Source organism: Bacillus rossius, chromosome 5 (genome assembly GCF_032445375.1).
Source record: "Bacillus rossius redtenbacheri isolate Brsri chromosome 5, Brsri_v3, whole genome shotgun sequence".
In the NCBI taxonomy this organism is placed as follows: Eukaryota; Metazoa; Arthropoda; class Insecta; order Phasmatodea; family Bacillidae; genus Bacillus; species Bacillus rossius.
In genome coordinates this window covers 14,642,011-14,659,253 of record NC_086333.1, presented here as the reverse complement: position 1 = coordinate 14,659,253, position 17,243 = coordinate 14,642,011, and the positions used below count along the sequence as shown (strand labels likewise).

The following is a 17,243-nucleotide window of genomic DNA, read 5'->3' as shown; positions in this document are numbered from 1 at the left end:
CTAGGAACAAACAGCAGTGACAAAGATGGAAGTATCCAAGATGACAGCTCTCCAGCAGACGACAACAAGATGGCGGACATGACATCAGAACAATATACCTACCTGAAGTCGATACAGTTTGGGTAGAAATTGATAATGGACATAACACAAAGTTTTTAGTAGGAAATATTTATATTACCCCCTATTTCTCTGTTCATGACTTTAAAAATTATTTTTCTTTTTTGGAAGCCAATCTTAGTAGATATCCTTACCCTATTATTCTCACTGGTGACTTTAACGTGCCAGGGACTGACTGGAAGTACAGCCATACACAAAATGTACGTCATTACTACAACAAAATTAAAGGACAGATTATACTTGAAATAATTAACACGCTTGGCTTATAACAACATAATAATACTTTATCATTTTATAATATGCTTGGTCTTGTATTTTCCAACATGAATGTTATAAGTATTGATTAACATTCCGACCCGTTCGTCAATGAAGATAACTCTCATCCTGCTCTAGACATTGTCATTAAAACTTAATCCAATAAAGATAATTTTAGTAACTCCAATTATCAATCCAGCTTCAGGAATTACAGTAAAGGTGATTACCTCTCTCTCTATGAGATTTTACTTAAATTAAATTGGGATAGTATTTATCATATGGACAATATAAATGATATGGTAGAATATTTAACAAATAGTATGGTAAATGCATTGGAACATTGTATTCCTCTATCAACTAAATTTAAATCTAAATACCCACATTGGTTTTCGAAACAGCTTATTTATCTTTTGAAACGCAAAGAACACTCCTTTAGGTAGTACAAAAAAACAAAACAAATAATGAAACTCAATACCATAAATTTTCATATTTAAGAAGACTAGTAACAATAAAAATTAAATCTGATAAAAACAAATGGATTGAAAATATAAATAAAATAAAATCATACCCATCTAAATTTTGGAACTACATGTTAATATTATGAAGGAAGGTTACAAACAGTCTCCTGAAGTTATTGAAAATAATGTACTATTAAGTGATCCAGCTGCTGTTGCCAATTCCTTTGGTAAACAGTTTGCTGAACTTTATGATCAGCCACGTAATGTGCAGTTCCAACCACAAACGCATAACTATGAAACTAACTTAATGCCACCTATCATTACAATCAGCCGCGTTCTTTGGGCTATTTAATGTCTAAATTCAACCAAATCTGCAGCAGTAGATGGTATTTCAAACTTTATTATTAAGGGCTGTAAGGAGATATTAGCACATATTTTAGCTCACATTTTCAATAAAAGTCTCACTTCTGGAATCTATTCAAAATTATGGAAACAAGCTATTGTCCCAGTATTAAAAAAAAAGTGATAGACAATTAGTTACTAATTATAGAGCAATATCACTTTTATGTGGATTTTCTAAAGTTTTTGAAAAAATTATACATAAACATATTTCTTTTCATACATCCCGTTTAATAGCGGATAGTCAACACGGTTTTGTACCTGGTAAAACTACGATCACAAATTTATTTGCGTTTGTTAATTATACGTAGGGCGAAATTTTATTCCGCAAACAAGTAGATGCTATATATTACGATTTAAGTAAAGCATTTGATACATGCAAGCACTCTCGAATTGTAGATAAATTAATTAGTTTTGGTTTGAATGCCTCCTACACTAATTGGTTCTGTAACTATCTTAATGAAAGATCCTTTGTTGTTCGTGTTTGTAGCACTTTATCTTCATCTTTTAATGCACCGTCAGGAGTGCCTCAGGGTGGAACCTTATCACCTTACTTATTTGTAATTTTTATAAACGACATAGTTAATGTTATTCAGCATTCCAGAGCTCTGCTCTATGCAGATGATCTAAAAATATATAGTACCATTAGAACACCAAGTGATTGTATATTGTTGCAAGAAGATATAAATAATGTAACTAAGTGGTGTCAAACCAACGGAATGAAATTAAATGTAAAGAAGATTAAAATAATATCCTATGCTAGGAAAACATATCAAGAACATTTTATCTATGCAATAAACAACAACATGATACAGATAATGCGTGATCTAGGTAAGTAATATGTTTTGGGGGCTACTGGATCAGGGTCCAGGGTGGGGAGCCTGTGAAGCCGAAAGCCATATTGGATTGTGACGTCACGGCAGCCAACTTGGATGGTTGTGACCTTGACCTTTGACATTGACCTTAAATTTGACCTCCAAAATTCGCCAAAATTCGGCCAAAAATTCCTCAAAATGAGCCAAAATTCGCCAAAATTTCCATTGTTTTGGAAAAAAATTCCGCGAAAAAATCTCAAAAAATTTTACAATTCAAAAATTAGGATTTCAAAAATCCTCAAAAGTCGTTTTGCCTTAGAAAGAACTCCAAATCCGAAAAACGGCTTAAGAATCCATGTCTAAAGCCTCCGATAAGCCATTTCTAGGAATAAGGATTCCTTGACCGCCATCTTGGATTATGCCGTCACCGGTGCAATTTCCGTTACGGCCGCCATATTGAAAATCTTTATTTATTATCCGATTTTAATGGAAAAAATTTAAAATTTATAAAAAAATTCAATTAATAAAATTAAAATAAAAAAATTAAAAATAAAACTTTTACGACACGGAGATAGGAGTCCTCGGTTCTAACTCGGTGAGGGCGAAAAAAATTTAAAATGGCGACTAATCCTTTCCTCATGGTGACTACAGGCAGACTGACCTCCCACCACTTTTTTAATAGCATATATCAGGTAGTATGACGGCATGTCCGCCATATTGAAAATCCGTACTTTGTATGTTAGAAAAACGGGAAAATTTTTAAAAATCATTAAAAAAATTGACTAATTGAATGGAATAATAAACATTAAATCTAATATTAATTAAAACCACTGTTGCACTTATCTTTACGGTCGCATTCTTGGATTATATAAATGTTTCGTTACGCCCGCCATCTTGGTTGAGTACGATATCATCGTTACACTTTACGTTACGACCGCCATATTGGATCCTATTAATGTTGCATGTATTGTTACGGCCACCATCTTGAAAATCCGTAAATTTAATGCTAAAAATTCGGGAAAAATTCCAAAATTAATCAAAAAATTCACTCATTCAAGTAATGATTGATTCGATTTTGGTTCGATCCCTGGTCGATACAAAAAAAAACTTTATGTAAAAATACCTCAAAAAAGACAGGTTCAAAAATAAAAATACCTCAAGTTCTTTCACAAACATAATATTTATTACATAATCAATATTTTACTACAGGATCACTTGCGAAAGCCAGCAATCTTATAAATATTTAGCCCTGCATAGACGTGAAATGACTAATTCTTAGCTCCAATCGGTTTATACTAGACAGAGACCAACCAGAACCTTTACAGACATAGTCCTCCTCTTCTTGACAGAGTTTCTGGATACTGTTTTTAACAGTTTGCTTCACATCGTCAGAACTGTAAATTACTGCAGCCGATGTCTTGAATGCACACTTCTTCACTTTGTCATCGAACGGATATGGCTTTCCATATAAACAGTCCAACCACAAGTTATACTTCAAAGGTCCGTTTGTTGCTACGTCATCAGTAAGCTGGTAGATTATGATCTGTCTGATATTGTCAAGAAAATTACAAATATGTTTCGACTCACTAAACGTATTTAGATAATAGTAATCTTTCAACGTTCCACGAAATGCAGACTGCGCCAAGTAGAAGCCATTATCGTTCACTTGTAATGCTCCGAACACAGTCTTAGGTTTAGTTCCATGTTCAGACGTCATAGCAATCGGTTGCAGCGCATCTGTTTTTTTGGTTGTACGCTTCCGTGTCTCCAATCTAAAGCGAGGAGTCTAAATGTCGGCAGGTAGTTCAGCAGTAGGCGCACGGACTTCACCTTTACATTTTTTCACGTGATGTCGCAAACTGTCAATTCGAGTAAACCATTTAAGGCACTCATCACAGCAAAACTTCATGCGAGAAGGATTCTTCTTGCATTTGCTCCGCTCATGTCTTCGTGCATCATGGGAAAATGCGAACGACGTATCACAGTAGCTGCAAGGATACCGTGGTGATGAAGACGAGCCTTTCAGACCTGATCCAGATACTGGCGTTGCAACAGTAGTACCATTTCCAGACATACTCTTATGCACATCGATGCATCGTTGTAGCACCGAAACCTTTACTTTCTGCCGCACAGCAGGAACTTTGCATGTCTTCATGTGCGTTTTCATATTATCTTTTCTGGCTAAACTGCTTTTGACATTTCTCACAACCAAACATGTTGTGAGGAGGATTCTTAGCACATTCGCTCTTCTCGTGTCTACGTGCATTACTGATGTTTGAGTAAATCTTGTCGCAGTAACGACATCGATGTTCGTTAGTTGTTGACGATTCTCCATCCATTGAAGTCTCCATCAAGGGCAAAACAGCGTTCGTCGAGGTTTCCTGTACAGCCAACACTACCGGCATTAAAGTCTCTTCTGCCGGTGGTATCGTGACTGTTGAAGTCTCCTCCAGTGTTGACGTCGTCGTTGCCAAAGGGATCTGCTCCACCAACGTCGTCGATGACGTCATGGTACCCGTAGTCGATGGTACAACATCCATCAAGTTAGTCGTTAAAGTCGGTAAAGATGCCATTGAGTTCGCAAGAACAAGTAATTACGCGACTTATGCGCCAGATGAAACAAACTAGGTGTTCCTTACACCGTCGACGACAGTAACAAACTGAACGATCTTCTGTCTAGGACTCGCTTATCTACATGCAACCGATGGAATAATACGCTAGTAAAATCAAGAACCATTTACTATAATGCACGAGTCAAAACATTAAAAAAAAAAAGAGGATCATATGATCGTAAAAATTCGATGAGTTATAGTACGTTCTCGTGTCATGAATTCGATCTCACCAATATACGCTAGGCTCCAAGAGCTTCACTTCGTGCCTTCATATCCATCTACATTTGGCTTCAAGAGCTACAATTCGCGCCATCAGATCCATCTACAATTGGCTCCTATGCTTCAATTGACCATCAGCTCCAACCGCTCTAACAGCTCAAAAGCTCCAACAGCTCCAAATGCTCCATCAGCTCCAACACGCAATGTACGCAATGTATGCGCTAATACACGCAATTTACGCACAATAAATGTAATGATCACACAGTACACACAGGAAACGAAATGAAGAAATAGTACATACAGGAAATAAATGGAATGTACATACAGTACACACAGGAAAAAAACAGAATGTACACACAGTACACACAGGAACAAACCGAATGTACACACAGTACACAAAGGAAACGGAACATACACACACATTACACACAGGAAACGGAATTATCACACATACAGTAGCGGAAATACAGGCTTAGTTGGAAATCAGAATACAAGAAATAAAACATACTTTTTTTAAATATAAATTATTCTATTATTTTTCAATTGTACATACATGACAGTTAAACAAATGATTATTGTATGTAGCCAGCTTTCCGCAGTTCTTTAAGTATGGACGATACTTCCTCGATATGCGAGTAGTTTCCTCTACGAACAGATTCCACCAACAATCTTAGCCGGTCAACCAATATGTTTGGATCTTTCCATGATGCGTAATCAATCTCTTCAGCCACCATCTTCCTTGCATGTATATAATAAATATTATGATCTCTGGTGTCTTCCGTTTTAACACCAACCTCAGGGTAACTTTCATCATCGAACCAGTGATCATCACAAGCTTGATCAGATTTTTTAAATATATCACGTCGTTTCCATCGTTTTGATCTCAGGACACCATCACAGTCTTCGATCTTGACTGCTTTAGCTGCTTCAGCACAGTCTTCGATCACGTCACCAGCTTCAGAGTCACTGTAGCAATCACTGTAGAAGGCATCGTCTTCACCCATGTTACCGTAAGAATTCGATATCGTTGATGTCGAAGTGTCTTCATCGTCTTCATGTTTCCTTTTTAGGAGTCCATCATTTTTACAAAGTATGGAGGATCTACTGAATATCGGCTGGAATGTATTCTCACTTTTCACAGTGTTGTTACTTCCATTAGTTTCAGTCTTCCCGAAGCCATCAGCATCCTTCAATTTATGTTCTTCGTCACGATCGGGTGAGCTAATACCATCACGCTCAGGATAAGGAAAAATACTGTCGTAATACAGATCACTCTTCTTTAGTCTAGTAGATCCATCGATGTCCTCTATGTCGTAAGTAGACCTGGCTTTACATGTTCAACCATGTCTTTTTAGCTGTCAATTCGTGTTAACAACCTGCTACACCGATTACAGCTTAACATTTTGCGTAGTGGGTTTTTAACACAATCATTCTTCTCATGTTGTCTAGCATTCCTTCTCATGACAAAATCCTTGCTACAATATCTACAGCGGCTGCCTTCCTATTCAGCTGCAGATAGCAAACCATGATCCATGATAGCTTCTGTGACTAATGTTAGATGAAAACTAAGAGTTTTAAATTGCAAACATTACTTGAATAGAATTTTTTAATTATTTCGTCAGCGAGAGTTAATTTATCTCATGTAAAGGTACTTGTCGCAAGTAGTTCTGCTTTTCATTAACAGATGACTCCACGTGTTGCTTGCAGGTAAATAATATTTATTTCTTTTATGCGGGATGCAGGATGCTCACAAACGATCGCAAAAGAAGGATGGCTTCGCTAGTCTCCAAGGAGAAGGAAGTTCATCCTTCCTGTTAGTGCTTCTCAGATTTCTCAGACCTTATTATTATTTGACTGAGTAATGATTTTTTTTAATTTCCACCTGATAAAAATATTGCATGTTTTGATTAACTAGCAGAAATTCAGTAATTAAATGTAACCTTGAATAAAATGACATGTCTCATTAAGTAAAAAACCTTCATGCAGAGATCAATTTCTCATCTGTAACCAGAAGCTCTCGGATTTTCAAGATGGTGGCCGTAACGAAACATGCAACATTAATAGGATCCAAAATGGCGGTCGTAACGTAAAGTGTAACGATGACATCGTACTCAACCAAGATGGCGGGCGTAACGAAACATTTATATAATCCAAGAATGCGACCGTAAAGATAAGTGCAACAGTGGTTTTAATTAATATTAGATTTAATTTTTATTATTCCATTCAATTAGTTAATTTTTTTAATGATTTTTAAAATTTTTCCCGTTTTTCTAACATACAAAGTACGGATTTTCAAGATGGCGGACATGCCGTCATACTACCTGATATATGCTTAAAAAAAGTGGTGGGAGGTCAGTCTGCCTGAAGTCACCATGAGGGAAGGATTAGTCGCCATTTTAAATTTTTTTCGCCCTCACCGAGTTAGAACCGAGGACTCCTAGCTCCGTGTCGTAAAAGTTTTATTTTTAATTTTTTTATTTTAATTTTATTAATTGAATTTTTTTATAAATTTTAAATTTTTTTTCCATTAAAATCGGATAATAAATAAAGATTTTCAATATGGCGGCCGTAACGGAAATTGCACCGGTGACGGCATAATCCAAGATGGCGGTCAAGGAATCCTTATTCCTAGAAATGGCTTATCGGAGGCTTTAGACATGGATTCTTAAGCCGTTTTTCGGATTTGGAGTTCTTTCTAAGGCAAAACAACTTTTGAGGATTTTTGAAATCCTAATTTTTGAATTGTGGAATTTTTTGAGATTTTTTGGCGGAATTTTTTTCCAAAACAATGGAAATTTTGGCGAATTTTGGCTCATTTTGAGGAATTTTGGGCAAATTTTGGCGAATTTTGGAGGTCAAATTCAAGGTCAAGGTGACAACCATCCAAGATGGCCGCCGTGACGTCACAATCCAAGATGGCGGTCGGCTCCACAGGCTCCAAACCCTGGACCCTGATCCAGTAGCCCTCATACATACTACTAAGGTATTCTCTTAGATTCAAAATTTTACTTTCATCACCACGTGGATAATTTAATTGCAAGTGCAAAAAAAATAATAGGGCTTATAAAATATTTAACTTATTTGGCTAGCTCTCTTGATTCTGTAATTAGTCTTTATTTTACCTTAGTAAGATCAATATTAGAGTATGGCTCTGTCGTCTGGAACTCTATAACTACCACTGACTCAATTAGACTTGAAAATATACAAAGTAAATTGTTTGGATACATTTTTAAAAAACATTTAATAGATGATAATTCACAGGATTTTAACTATGACTTAACCCTTGAAACCCTGAACACGCGTACACTGCAGTTTAGAAGTAAAGTTTCTGATACTGTTTTTATAATAAATTGTTTTATAAATGTTTACCACAGCACTGAAATATTAAACAAAATTGGTCTTCGAGTTCCTTAATTCAATCATAGAACAATGCGACTTTTCGAACGTATCACATAAAAAAATGAGCTATCAAAACGGTGTACTGATAATTGTAATGATATTTTGAAAGATTTAAACCCTTTCAAAAGGGTAAAAATCTCAATGAAAGACATTTTGAATTCTTAATTTTCTTACAGTTAAGATAATTTCTGATGTAAATAATGTATTATTGTTATTTCATTAATTAATTTAAAATTGACAAATTTAGTTATTATATTTTTTTAAGTGTCTTTTGTCATGAGTTTATGTTTGTGTAGTCCCATATTATTGTTGTGTTATTATTGTGTTTTGTGAATGTTATTGTTATTTTTTGTAATATTTGTTAAGTGCCCACCTGTTAAAGGCTCTGACTGTTGGTAGGCACTCAAATAATTATAATAAATAAATAAATAAAGTAGTATCTTTTGTAAGTAAAATTTAAAAAAAAAAGGTTATATATTCTTCCTGGTCTAATAAGCAGAAATAAATAAATATATATATATATATATATATATATATATATATATATATACACATATATGACGGAAGCTACGATTTTTCATCCCGAAGAAACCTGCATATAACAGACCAGTAATTTTTTTTTTAAAATGAAGGCTAACACAAAGAGATACATTTCATTAGTTTTAATTATTTTATTACGGCTTAGGTATTTTATAGGTGCAGCAGCTCTTGCCTGAAGTCTCTCGATGCGTCGGATGTCAGTTGATAAAGTATCTTTCCACTTATAGTCCCGAGGCAAAGACAACACAAACATACATGCGATGTTTGTCTCCGTGACGCATCTTCAGCGCGCCTTGTTTCACTGCCGCAGCGCCGGTTTCAGACACGAAAATTAGTATTGTTACCAAACGAATGTAGTCTGCTCTGAACACAGTCTTTAAGCTGCCACATTCAATAATATAAAATTAAATGTAACCAAATAACAAGCACACTTCACATACTATGGCTAGCAACTAAGCCGACCTTGCTTTTAAACTATGTGTCTTCGACGACGCGCCCCGACGAAGAGGTATATTTGTGCTGTATAAAGTCAAATGGAGTAAAAGTTGAAATAATAAACAAAGCTGAAATTTAAATACCTTTTTCCAATTATAACTTGTGTTATCCTCATGTAACTTTATCCAACAGTAATTACAGCTATGTTCTAATAGTGCTAACTGTTTTGGCATGGGTCAAATTATTATTAATATATGGATAGACACAATGTTTCAGCATAAATAGATTGTAAAATATTTATAGTGTCAGGCTCCTGTGCGTAAAAAAAAATTATGTATCTATAAGAATCCGTTTTAAGTAATTTTTTTAATTACTGCTGTAAATATTCTTAAGAGTTTATACAAAACGAAATATAACTTTCTTATCGTATTTACCTTCATTATTATTCTCACATGTTCTTTGCAGATGTTTGCTAATACAAAAATACTAACGTTATAAGAAAACAATACACCTATCACTCGAATAGTAGTACAAATACATAAATAAGAAGTACCATAAAAATTAATAAAGGACCTTGATTACCTGAAAATACACAACACCACATACAGTGGTCACAAAAAGACGATAAGTACGTCGAAATAACTGTAATACGCGCACTGCAGGACGCTAAACCAGAAGTTCCCTAAAGAAAACCCCACAGGCTTATCATCGATAAACACCCAGATTTACCCATCTACATTTACAATTTATATATGAGAAAAAAATAATATATTAAGGGTAATGCTAGAGGAAGAATTAAACCAAAATTTACCAGGTTTAACTTAGTATTATAAATTTTTATTGGGTAAAGGCCGAATAATCACTAAAATAAAATTGAACTCGGCGTTCACGCGTGTAAACCTAGGCCTACCCAATGCTGAATGGGTAATGTTAGGAAAACCAAATGATTGAAAACTTTATATTATTTTGTGACCGTGTATATTGTTCACGAGATAGTTTCTGTAAATTTTCTGCATTAAAAACATTTAAGGACACAAGAGAAACATAACCTAATCTGTTTACCATGTGGTATCGTCATCTTGTGATGTCACAAGTCATAGATAGGCTACTGCTGTGTGCTGTTTAATACAGAAACCTTCAAACAAATTTATGAGCGATCCTTTCAAAACAGCTTCAATCTCAGCGGTACCAACATATATCTTAGCAAAAAGAAGAATACAACTGGAAGATTCGCATGTGTATAATTGTTTGGACTACAGTAAAGCATCTTCTAGAAGTTTCTGTACCCATTCCAGACTTTCTATTTCATCCTAGAGAATTTGAAAGGCAATAGGAGGGGGAGAGGGTGGAATTAAGGGTTTAAATACTCGGGGTTTTAGGCAGTTCAGTATGGAGCAGCAAGGACTATCAAGACGATGTCACCCTTGGTCAATGCCATAAAAGAGAGAGAGAAAGAGAGAGAGAGAGGTATGAGAGTATGGAGGTTGTTGGAGAGCTTAGTAAATTTTTGTGTCTGTTATTTTATTTAATGGCCAGTAATTTTTCCATGTTTGATATGTTTTTTGTTGTACAAGTTTACTTGTAAAATTTATTAATAATGTTTTCTGACACCCTTTCCTTGGTCTTTTGTGTGTGATGCACCTGGTAAAGTAAAGTAAATGTTTTTTTCTGTGCTTATAATTTACTTAAATCTCCAAAGCCGTGAAATTAATTGTAAATATATATTGTGTTATTTTTCCGAGATTTAAGAACATATCGCTCAAAAAATTTGTTATAAAGTCACTTGATAATCATATAACAGTTGAGAATATCTTTAAGAAGATTTTGTGTAGCTAAATTAAAATATATACGAACTTAATAAATTGTACCTGAAAGAAGTAATGATATCAGATTGATAATTTTTGTATTGTTTATTGAAAGTTCATCCTTTCCTATATTTGTTTCATATTTACACTTCGATAAATATAATAAAATGTACTTTTTTTGTATTGTTAATGTTCAGCCATCTTCTAAAGTTTTCAGTATTTAGGTTATTTTATATGATTTTCATTTTATATGCTGGTTAGCCACATCTGGGCAAGCAAGTGTTTACCTTGTGATTTGGCAAAAGAATTGGTGCTTGCAGAGAGTGTTTGGGACCAGATGGGAACGGTCTCAAATTTAATGCATTTTACGATTGACAAAACATTGATACTTTAAATAAACATACCTATTTAAAGTAATGCTAATGAAAATATTCGTAATGAAATATTATCAAAAGTATTATTATAAAAAAATAGTTCACAAAATGGCACTTTTACAAAATAGTACCAATATTGTTTTTTTACAAATAAATTGGTAATTATTTGAGAGTCAAATTGCCGTGACACTTCGAATTGCAAAATTTTCCCAATGCCCTGCATTTAAACTTATTTGTAGCACATTTTACAATTACACCTTTTATAGCCTTGATCATCTGAAATATATTTATTATTTGCAAGTTGCAGTAAGTTTTTTTTGGGCGATAAATTTTCAATATTAATCAGTTTATCCGACAGACAGAAAAATGACTCCTTGAGAACTTTATAGTTCCATATTCATTAATGTCAAATGCAAATACTGGTATTTTTTTAAAGTGAAAGCAATTCTGTCCCTTCACAGAAAAAAAAAACTCTTGAAACCTTTTATAAAAAGGTTCACGGAACGCCATACGTGTACTCTGCTCGGCCGCCGTCCTGTCACTGAGCGGCGTGGAGGATCTAGGCACCCGCGGATCTAGGCACTCACGCAATTAGTGCCACGTGCTCTAGAATAACGCAACACCTTAACCTAACCTAACAGCGTTGGCTAGACCTAGGTGTACACGGATAAACGCTAATTCCTAACTTATTTGAGTGATTATTCAAACTTAACCCAACAAACTTGGATAATGCGAAGTACCCCCGGGTAAACCTAGATTTAGTTATTCTAGCATTACCAGTAATAACTATTTCAACAAGAAAAGCTGTACATATGTGTTACCACCATGAATTAAATTATCCAGCAAATAATGGCCAATACTTATATTACTATCGCAATTAAAATCCTAAAATATTAAAGTAGCAAACAATAAATATATTTGCTACCTACCTTGACTGAATGAACAAAGCATATTTGCTATTGTAAATAAATTTATCGAAACAAAAGATAATGGGCAATATTCGCCTAAACAAAAAAAAAAGTTCGAGTAAAGACTTTAATACAAAATAAAAACCATTTAATTTTTCTTTATATATATATATATATATTAATATCACACGGTACCCCATACACCTCAGTGTTAAATACCTTTTGAAATTGCTTGGGAAAACTATTATATTTTTCATTAGTAAAGTAAAGAGTTTATCATTTTAAGTTTTATTTAAGTTGGTTCTTCTACCATCATATGATATAAAGATTAAATTAGTGTAGAATGAAAATTGCTAATACGGTGAAATTTGTGCGTAGAGCACAAATAAGTGCATTTATTAAAAATAATAATCCAATCTGAAATAGTTAACCGGTTTTCAGTTAGGTGTATTCCGTTCTTAGATATGTTCTTTGAGATGCCTCCTCCTCATAGAAAAATTTACAATCTTCTTTAGGCTAATGTGTATTTATTGTATAGCTATTTTTTCTTATATATTTTAGTAGTGTAGCATTTTTTTCTCATCCATTGGAAGATGAAGTTACATGAAAGAGAGAATATAGGAAAGGTATTTAACTCAAAGTAGAGTTACGTGATATTTTGCCCATCATTAATTTGGAAATGAGGTTTAAATAAGAGTGGATTGAAAAAAATGCAACCATTAGTAGTGTAGCGGAATAGTTGGCTCATCACTACTATGAAGAAATAAATAGTTTGAGAGAGTTGAGGGAGGAGAGGCTTTTAACATATAGTTGTGTAGAGGGATGTTTCGCTCACTACTACCTTGGAAGCGAGAAGGGTAGAGAAGAGTTCACTTCACAGTAATGCAGCAGGATGTTTTGCTCATCACTAATTTGGAGATTAAGTTTCTTTGAGGAGAGGGGGAGGTGCGGCCTACACCTCACAGGAGTGTTACGGAATGATTATACTATCACTACTTTGTAGATGAATTTGTTGGAACAGAAGAGAAAGTTTGGCTCGAAAATGAAATTTCTTGGAAGATAAATGAGAGAAGATACATACATTTCGAAGAATTGAAGCAGGAGTTTTTGTTTATCACTTCCTCGGAAGTAAATTTTTTTTTGACAGAGACGGGGAGGTGAGGCACTTACCTCGTAGTAGTGTAGCGGGATGTTTCGCGCCACAACTACTTCAGAGATCACGTAGGCAATGCAGATGACGACGAGCAGTTTCGCGTAGATGAAACTCATTATGATGAACAGCGACGTCCTGCAACATACAACACGCATGCTTACTGCACGGATAACACTGTTTTGTAGGCTGTTGCGGCTTGGCAGTTAAGTTAGGTGTGTCAGGTGGATGGTAAGGAACTCTTTAGTTCGGGGCAGAGTCAGTTTTTTTACTGCATCTTTACTCGACTAGGAATAATATTTTTTTACTTGTATTCAAATAAATTTTTACAGTGACCTTTAACATTAAAAATTTAACCTTACAATAAAAAGTTTTTTATCGAATGCATTTGTCATAATAATTAACCTTAAAAATTCACCAACTAAGAGTACAAAATCTTCCAAACGCCGTAAAGTTGTGGGCTTTGTTGATAACATTAATCAATAATAAAAAACAGGAAAATTACCTTAAACTATAAAATACGATCATCTGCTTAATATGGTACTGCACAAAATCTGTATCATATTATTTGCAATATTAAAACACATTTTTATATTTCACGAATAATGTTTAGTAATACTGTATAGCATAAAAATAATAAAGAAATAAATCATACGTTTGTCAAACCTTGTGCTAAAACACATAGCTTGAATATAATGTAGAATCGTTGTTCATGTATTCACATAAAAAAAATTAATCCTTAAATTTTTTTCGAAAATATTACGTTGTGGTACTATGTTACATCAATTAGCTACATATTAAAACTAGAACACTTACGGGTTTCGCAATCAGCAAGCTTGTAGCTTGTGTCAACAGACTCGATGTAGCACACTAATGAGATAAGCGCCCACTGGCGCAAAGCGAAGCTAAACGAGGAAACGAGACGTAAACTGTAACGACTAGGTTGACGCCCAGTGGCGCGAAGCGAAGCTAAGCGAGGAGAAGAGAAACGAAATGCCGCCACCAGGTTGGCGCCCACTGGCGCGAAGCGAAGCTAAGCGAGGAGAAGAGAAACGAAATGCCACCACCAGGTTGACTCCCACAGGCGTGAAGCGAAGCTAAGCAAGGAGAAGAGAAACTAAATGCCGCCACCAGGTTGGCGCCCACTGGCGCGAAGCGAAGCTAAGCGAGGAGAAGAGAAACGAAATGCCGCCACCAGGTTGGCGCCCACTGGCGCGAAGCGAAGCTAAGCGAGGAGAAGAGAAACGAAATGCCGCCACCAGGTTGGCGCCCACTGGCGCGAAGCGAAACTAAGCGAGGAGAAGAGAAACGAAATGCCGCCACCAGGTTGGCGCCCACTGGCGCGAAGCGAAGCTAAGCGAGGAGAAGAGAAACGAAATGCCGCCACCAGGTTGGCGCCCACTGGCGCGAAGCGAAGCTAAGCGAGGAGAAGAGAAACGAAATGCCGCCACCAGGTTGACGCCCACAGGCGCGAAGCGAAGCTAAGCGAGGAGAGGAGAAGCGAAGTGCCGTGACAAGGTTGGCGCCCACTGGCGCGAAGCGAAGCTAAGCGAGGAGAAGAGAAACGAAATGCCGCCACCAGGTTGACGCCCACAGGCGCGAAGCGAAGCTAAGCGAGGAGAGGAGAAGCGAAGTGCCGTGACAAGGTTGGCGCCCACTGGCGCGAAGCGAAGCTAAGCGAGGAGAAGAGAAACGAAATGCCGCCACCAGGTTGACTCCCACAGGCGTGAAGCGAAGCTAAGCGAGGAGAGGAGAAGCGAAGTGCCGTGAGAAGGTTGACTCCCACAGGCGTGAAGCGAAGCTAAGCGAGGAGAGGAGAAGCGAAGTGCCGTGAGAAGGTTGACTCCCACAGGCGTGAAGCGAAGCTAAGCGAGGAGAAGAGAAACGAAATGCCGCCACCAGGTTGGCGCCCACTGGCGCGAAGCGAAGCTAAGCGAGGAGAAGAGAAACGAAATGCCGCCACCAGGTTGACGCCCACAGGCGCGAAGCGAAGCTAAGCGAGGAGAGGAGAAGCGAAGTGCCGTGACAAGGTTGACTCCCACTGGCGCGAAGCGAAGCTAAGTGAGGAAAGGAGAAGTGAAGTGCCACGAACAGGTGGGCGCCCATCGCCAGCGAGGAGAGGCACGAGGTGGCCAGCAATACAGCAGTATCTCGTTTTACACTTCTGCGTGATGGAAAGTGAGGGAATAGGGTGTAGTTTAAAGTAAACTCCTACAATTACATAATTGATGTATTGGACACTCTTCTTAATTAATATTTTAATTTTATATAAAGCTTGTATGGATTTCACCATTATTACTGCTGTTGATGTACATAAACTAGACTTAACCACAATGCGCCTATTTGCATGCAGCTTTGGGTAAAATTACGCTTTTCGGGCATAACAATGCTCTACAAAAAATTGTGAGAAAACCTTTAAATTGAATTTAAAAAAAAATGTATTAAAATATTTATTTGGCATTGTTTAGAAATATTATACAATAAGCCGATTGTTATAAAAAATTAAGGGTCATAAATAACTGTTAAGCATAGTTAGCAATATTCATCTAATTGTTTAAATTTACAATAGAAACAAATATTAACCAAAAATAAAACTAAATATTAAGTGAAATATTTCATCATAAAAACTAGATTTTTAGGAAAGAGCAAATTATACTATAGCTTTACAAACAAAAAACATATAACAACTAAATTTAACTAGAACAATTCTAGGCAGTTCATTAAAAAATATATTATAATATTAATATACCTGCAATTTGGTAACATCTCTCTGGTAAGAATTTTTTGAAGTTACACTTCTTTAAGCACATTATGAAAAAAAGGATGATAGTGAATTTATACGATAAGCGCTTACCATGCAACGACATTTTTACAGGATAAAAAAAGGATTCATACAATAAAAAAGTTACATACAAATAAAAATTTTATAAATATGCTTTAAAATCTTATACTTCGTTGTATGATATTGAATACTGATTCATATCATTAAATACATTTATTTACTGTGAATATTAGTGAGAGAAATTGTAACTATAAACTATTTTAAGTGTATTTTCAACTGTATTTATGCAAGTCGAGTTAAGTTATATTTCTTTAAGCTAGTTGTGAAAAAAAAAAATTATGAGAATGAATTTGTACGATGCGCGCGCAGCATGCAACATAAATTGACGGGATGGATAAATGGATACATAGATACAAATAAAATTTATATATGTGCTTTTAAATCATATACTTTAGTGGCTGTTATTGAATGCTGGTTAATATAACTAAAAACATTTATTTATTGTAAATATCAATGATATAAATTGTGTTTATAAATTTTTTCTATTGTATTTTTACAAAAGATTTTAAGGTTATTTTTGCTGGAGGTTTTTATTTTCTCTACATTCAACGAAGTAAATTTAAAGAAAACTAAAACATAGAAAGGTTGTTTAAATGATTGTTTAGATACATAACTAACACACGCGTTATTAGCTGGCCGTTGTTTACCAATGAGAGAACTAGTCGAGCAGATACGTACAAATACGTGTCTGTAAAACCATGCACGCACAACGCAGTGCTCGCCCGGTGCTAAGGTTCGTTCAAAACGGTGTGAAGGAACCTTCTATAGATAAGATAGAAAACATTCCGCCACAAACATAAGGAAGAACGACTCGGTTAACCTGATATGCTAAGACATGTTTTTGGGTAGCTAGTACACAGCATACGACCAGGTGCACGACTGCTTTCACCCGCCTTTATACTTCAGTATTTCGGA

At 35.6% G+C, this 17,243-nt stretch overlaps 1 protein-coding gene across 12 annotated transcripts in view; it reads right to left on the bottom strand.

Moving 5' to 3' along the window:
• LOC134531601 (proton channel OtopLc) overlaps positions 1-17,243 on the bottom strand; it is a 620,588-nt gene that overhangs the window by 376,853 nt on the left and 226,492 nt on the right. For all 12 annotated transcript variants that reach the window (XM_063367341.1, XM_063367335.1, XM_063367337.1 and 9 more), the window contains one exon: positions 13,507-13,624. In XM_063367341.1, coding sequence (XP_063223411.1) covers positions 13,507-13,624 — 118 coding nt within the window. The remainder of the gene's footprint in view (positions 1-13,506; positions 13,625-17,243) is intronic.